At 37.8% G+C, this 6,160-nt stretch overlaps 1 protein-coding gene across 1 annotated transcript; it reads left to right on the top strand.

Annotated features, from left to right (window-relative positions):
• Positions 1–250: 250 nt before the first annotated feature.
• Positions 251–4,777, top strand: LOC112017921 (glycosyltransferase BC10). Its single transcript, XM_024050375.2, has 2 exons — positions 251–1,727; positions 4,388–4,777. The coding sequence occupies exon 1, from the start codon at positions 623–625 to the stop codon at positions 1,715–1,717; it is 1,095 nt and encodes a 364-aa protein (XP_023906143.2). The 5' UTR covers positions 251–622; the 3' UTR covers positions 1,718–1,727; positions 4,388–4,777.
• Positions 4,778–6,160: the final 1,383 nt, after the last annotated feature.

A 6,160-nucleotide genomic window follows, 5' to 3' on the forward strand; every position in this document is an offset into this window, starting at 1 on the left:
ATGTTCGTAAAAAAAACATTATATATATAATAATAAAAATATAGGTTTAAGTCACAAGTGAGGCATGATTCATTATTAATATTTCATTGCTCAAAACCCATTAATTAAATTAAATAAATAACTACTCTGATAAAGACCCAAGCAGCTCCCAAAAAAGAATTTAAAAAAAAGCACTATTTGCTTTTCAGAAAGTCTCATCCTTTTCTTGGAGTCCACTAATCCACCCAAAAGCAAAAGGTTAGAGAACCACATGCCACTTGTTGATAAGAATTTTCACTCTCCCCTCCCCCATTTCTCTCTCTCTCTCTCTCAACCCCAACCCTCAACTCCATTCTCAAAAAATTAAAAACAAAAACAATGATGGGCATCATCCCTTTTTTTTAGTCCCAATTCTTTCCTTCCCCCCCAATTTCCATAACTACTAGCCCGGTTTCCACTACAACTTTATCAATTTATCCTCAACTTATACCCAACTTAAAATCAGTCACCCCCAAGAAAACCCTTTTCACTCCCCAAGCCTTTCTCTTTTCTTCAAAAAATCCAAAAGCTTTTATACCCATCACTCCAAAACTTGCCTAAAATCTTCTCTCCCAATTCCTCTCACTCTCGACACAAACGCACCATGTTCTCATCAACCCCATTTGTTCTCACCTTTGCTCTCTTCCTCACAGTCCCTCTCCTCTTCCTCATCGCCCCTCAGATCCTCCCACCCAAACAACAAGTCCCACTCTCTCCCCCAATCAACGAACTCGCCGACCTTTCCCTTTTCAGCAAAGCCACAGTCGCCTCCACTTCCTCACAGCGCTCAGTCCACTCTCGCCTGGGCACCCACACCAACCCAAAACCCAAAATCGCCTTCCTTTTCCTCACCAACTCCGATCTCACTTTCGCGCCCTTGTGGGAAAAGTTTTTCAACCAAAACAAAAACAAGCACCTCTTCAACATCTACATCCACGCCGACCCTTCCGCCACAATAACTCCCCCCACGGGCGTTTTCGAAAACAAGTTCATCCCCGAGGCCATGAAAACCTCACGCGCGTCGCCCTCCCTCATCTCCGCCGCGCGTAGGCTCATCGCCAAGGCCATCCTCGACGACCCTCTGAACCTTTACTTCACCCTCGTCTCGCAACATTGCATCCCAATCCACTCCTTCGACTACGTCTACAACTTCCTCTTCCACAACACCCTCAACCGTAACGACAAAAGAACCAAACAGCCCTTCTCGATCTTCCCGAACTACCGGAGCTTCATCGAGATAATCTCGGACGACCCGAACTTGCTCGACAGGTACAACGCGCGCGGCGACAACGTCATGCTCCCCGAAGTCCCGTTCGAGCGATTCAGGGTCGGATCTCAGTTCTTCACGCTGAACCGAAAGCACGCTCTGATGGTCATCAAGGACAAGAAGTACTGGAAGAAGTTCAAGCTTCCGTGCTTGAATCTCAACTCGTGTTACCCTGAAGAGCACTACTTTCCTACGCTCTTGTCCATGGAGGATCCCGAAGGGTGTACCCATTACACGCTCACGAATGTGAATTGGGCTGACAGTGTTGATGGGCACCCGCACTTGTACACGCCCGAGGAAGTGTCGAAGGAGCTCGTGTACAAGTTGAGGGAATCGAATTCGAGTTATTCTTACCTTTTTGCTAGGAAGTTCGCCCCTGAATGCTTGAAGCCGTTGATGGAGATCGCCGACGATGTTATTTTCCGAGACTGAAATGAAACCGGTAACGCTTCTTATTTTTTTTTTTTTTTAACTTTTTCTAGTCTTATCGCAGTCTTATCACGTTGGCTTTTTTATGCTAAAATCTAGAGAAACCCTAATTTCACAGAGTAGTAGACACTTTTTTGCGCATCACAACTTTTCTTGTCTTCCCATTACTTTTTTTTTTTAATCAAAATTGGCATTTAGTGAAACTTTATTAATCACTTTTTACCCATCACTCACAGTCGAAGCGGTAGAAATTGTGAATTTAGCAAGACAGTCGGCCATTTCGGAAAACGTGAATTATTTTTTTTTTCTATTACTTTTACAGTCGACTATTTAGGAATTCGTGAAAGTCGGTGTGTGTTAGTTTGGCTTTTTATCTACTCTTTTGACTTTTAGGGGAGTGGATTCCTCAATTACTCGAAAAAGATAAATAGGACAAGCAATGAGGTGGGGACAAGGTATAAGATAATAGGATAAACAGTAAAGCGAAGGTAGTGTGTTCAGAAATCCATTGAATGCGTATATTCTTGCTTGTTATTGCTTGTTACAATGGAGTTGCTTGGAGATGTCTATCTAGTATATATTGAAATCTAAATCTAAATCTAAGTATATGTCCAAATGTAGAGTCACTAGAACTAATTGTATATCAATTTGGATATCACATTAGGGATGAGTTGGCCCAGGTACATAGAGTCTGAGTTAAGTTAAGCGGCTTTGATTTGTTTATTCTTTGGCTAGGAAGCATGAACACGGGTACGACACATGTAATTTCTGAAAAAGTATAACAGGAAATGCCAGTTATGAAACCGGTACAACACGAGTGTGATACCCCAAATGAAATGTGTGCTTTTTAGTGTGCTTTCTAGTTCTTTAGTGAAAGAAATTGTTACAGTATTTCAGTTTCTTAAAATATTCTCTGGAAATTCTCATCTTTAGAATTTTCGAGTTAGTTGAGGACCTTGGGGTTTGAACTTTAGAGATTTGAAAATGAATATATTTCATGGCGAAGATTAAATGTAACAAATCTGAAGTATATCTAATATCGTTTAATTGGTATTGTACATACTATCAAATCCAAAAAATAAAATCTTAATCGTGAAATGGGGTCTTGCATGGCTGGCTGATTGATTTTTAGAGGACCCATGCTCAGTTACTAGCAGTAGCTAGTTCCTATTTCTGTTTCAGCACGGTTTAGTTGGGCCTTTGTCCCCTTGTATATGGTAGAAGCTATTGTTGGGTTTGGTATCTATAACTACTCTTGTTTATTATGCGCACTTTAGTTGGACCCAATTCTTTGGTGGGTTTGATGGGGGCAACTTTTGCTTAAACAATTAGGTGCCACGATTAGGTGACTGGTGACCAATCAATATCTAGTGGTTGATGGCGGAGCTTTTAGGTTGTGATTGGAAGATTTGGAAATAGTTAGGGTACCAAATTTGTACTATCTCTTTGGCATTAGCATTTAGTACCCCATGTGTCTTCTGCTCCGCAAATTGGGCATCTATTATTCAACTCTATGAGATAAGAAAAAACTTAATAATTTGAAGCCCTTTTGTTATGGATGTGGGATCCAAATATTAAGGGGTACGTGTCTTAGAAGAAGATAAGCAAAATGCTAGACTATATTTTACGCAAAGAAAATAGTATGATATGAGGGCCCTAGTTTTGATTGTTTCTATCTATTGCCGTCATTGGATGATTTATCATTGAAAAATAATCAAGGTGTTTTTATGGATTTATGAGAAGTTGGGACAAAATGTATATTATTGAATATTTACAGGGACACGTAGAAGGCATGTATAAGGTTGTTAGCAACAGGCAATAAGAGCGCAACACATGATTTGGAAAAGGGCCATTGACGGTGAAGTTGTGTTAAAATTTGATTAGAACTTTTTTAGTCTTTTTTAGACATACATTGTGAGTGTTTAACAAATTGTGTGCTCCATGCCATTTAAAAATTTAGCATATAGTTTTACAATGTTCTACTTATAGGAAATATCGTCATAGCTGTTTTACAACTTTCATCGTCAGCTCTAAATCCACAAAAAAAAAAAAAAAAGACTTTCAGTGTAGGTCTTACTGTCTTCCAAAAGCTGTTTTCCTCTGTTAAAATCCTTGTTAATGTACCTACCAAACACAAATTTGTCAAAATTTCAGAACTACCTTTTTTCTTTTTACTCAAAGAACCTACCAAACACAAGTTTGTCAAAATTTCACAACTACCTTTTTTCTTTTTACTCAAAGAAGAGACGAATTCCATGCTAGAATTGCACACCTTACCAAATTTTCTTGATTAGTGGTTACTTCACATGATAAAATGCTGTAAAAGGAATTGTGGCTCATGATTTACTGAATTACTCTTACACTAAAATAAGATTCATATTTTGATAGATTTTTTTATGAGATGGGTTTCATTTTTTGAGTCACTCAGGTCATGTGGACAATTATTGACATTAACATCATAAGATCCAAATCTAGAATTGTCCTTTTTTGTATTGCTCTCTCACTATGTTTCAAACAAATGAGAAATTGTTTCAAAGTTTTAACAAATGAGAATGGCAGCTAGCTCACGTGGGTTAGACTTATTAGACCCATGATGATGCTCACATTCACACCAGGCTCAGACCCTCAAATGTCGCACTCACGTGACCATGATTTGTTTTTTAATTTCTGCAGGACATTGAATGGAATCTTTGGACTTGGAAAATGGGAAAAAGGAATGATGCTTTTGAATTGGAGTGTGGGACAAAGGCCCAGACCCAAAGTGAATAGAGGAAGCTTCGTCATAGTTGTTTGTCTTTGTATAGAACAAGTTTAGACCACGAGGATCAAAAACCTTAATGCTTTGTCGGCCTTTTTTGACCCTTTTCTTGCTGAATGTATCTATGTGTGTGGAGTGTGCAGGGTGAGCTTAGCGAGGAGTGGGAAAAAAGCAGTACCAAGGCACACTGCTTTTATCCTTTTTTAATTGAACCAAAAAAAAAAAAAAAACTCCCCTTTGCTCCTTGCGCCAACCTTGCTTTTAAGCTGTATCTATATTTATGTTAATTATTTTACTTTCACTTTCGTCTTCTCCTTATGGAGCTTTATCTCTCTCTGCCGTTTGGTATTAATCAATATTAAACAGGGCTGTAACTGTTGAAAAGTTTGGAAAAATGGGTACCCACAATCCCAAGGAAAGTAAAAGAATAGTATGAGAAGATTATTGGGTGATTTGCTTAATCTTTCAATTTTTATTATCTCTGTATATTAGGAGGATTTATAAAGTTAGTTATGGTTTTAAAAAATGTTAAAAATATTCTTAATATAATTAGATAATTCTTAGGGTCTGTTTGGAATCTATTTATTTTGCTAAAACTAAATTTTTTTTACCAAAAGTATGATAGATAAAGGTAAAAATTAGTTGAATTTGTACAGTGGGATTTATGAATAGTATCAAAAAGTGTAAAGGGACTCATATAGCAAAAATAAATTGAAACTAACATTAGATAAATTCAAATTGAAAAATTACTTTAAACTCAATAAAAAAAGAGTTTCATCACATGTGCAAAGTACATGTGCAAAATTCATGTGATGAAGCTAGTTATTATTATGGTAATAACTTAATCTTTCAATTGCTACTATGTTTAGAAAACGGTACGGTCAAAGAATCGTTGACTAGTTTTTGATCGATTTCAGGGCTTCTTATCAGACCTGATTGGTGCTTGGTTCCGGTTGTATGGATTGGAGGAGGATTTGAAGATTGTAATGCCTTCCTATTTATTACAAAAAGAAAAGAGCAACACGCAATGCCAGCACACAATAAGCAAAGTAAAAATGGGAAAATCCTAAAATTTTATTCCTTTATGTCGAAGTACAAAAAGGAATACCAATGTTTTGCCTCATACAAAATCTGCCTTAACCCACACAACTTAATCTCCTAAGTTAACCTACAAAGATACAATAATCCTATAAAGTAAACAAAGTACCCTTGTTTTCTTTTGCCGAAACCCTTAAGTCAAATTTCCCGTACACACTTGCTATACTTATATGCCTCTGACAACCCTCATCTGGTAGCCCATGACACTTGCCCAGCACTTAGCCTCGTACCTGACACCAACTTTCCCCATTAAGGGTGTGCAAAAAACCAATGAATCGAACAAACCGGCCGAAACCGATCAAACCGTTGCCAAATTTTCGGTTTGGTTTCGGTTTGGTTCAGTTTTGGTTTTGAATTTTTAAAACCGAAAATATTCGGTTCGGTTTTCGGTGGTAGGTTTTTATGCACCGAACTGACCGAACCGAATTGATATATATATATATATATATATTTATGTAACACTTAGTCAGCTACGCATCTGTAGCTTAGTGGTGTGATGTGGCTTTATTGACTAAGTGATCTCTTGTTCGAGCCTTTGCCTAAACGTTTTTGAGTTTTTAAAACCATTAAAAGTTAAAACCCCAGCATCT

Source organism: Quercus suber, unplaced genomic scaffold, assembly GCF_002906115.3.
Source record: "Quercus suber isolate HL8 unplaced genomic scaffold, Cork oak 2.0 scaffold_78, whole genome shotgun sequence".
Taxonomy (NCBI): domain Eukaryota; kingdom Viridiplantae; phylum Streptophyta; class Magnoliopsida; order Fagales; family Fagaceae; genus Quercus; species Quercus suber.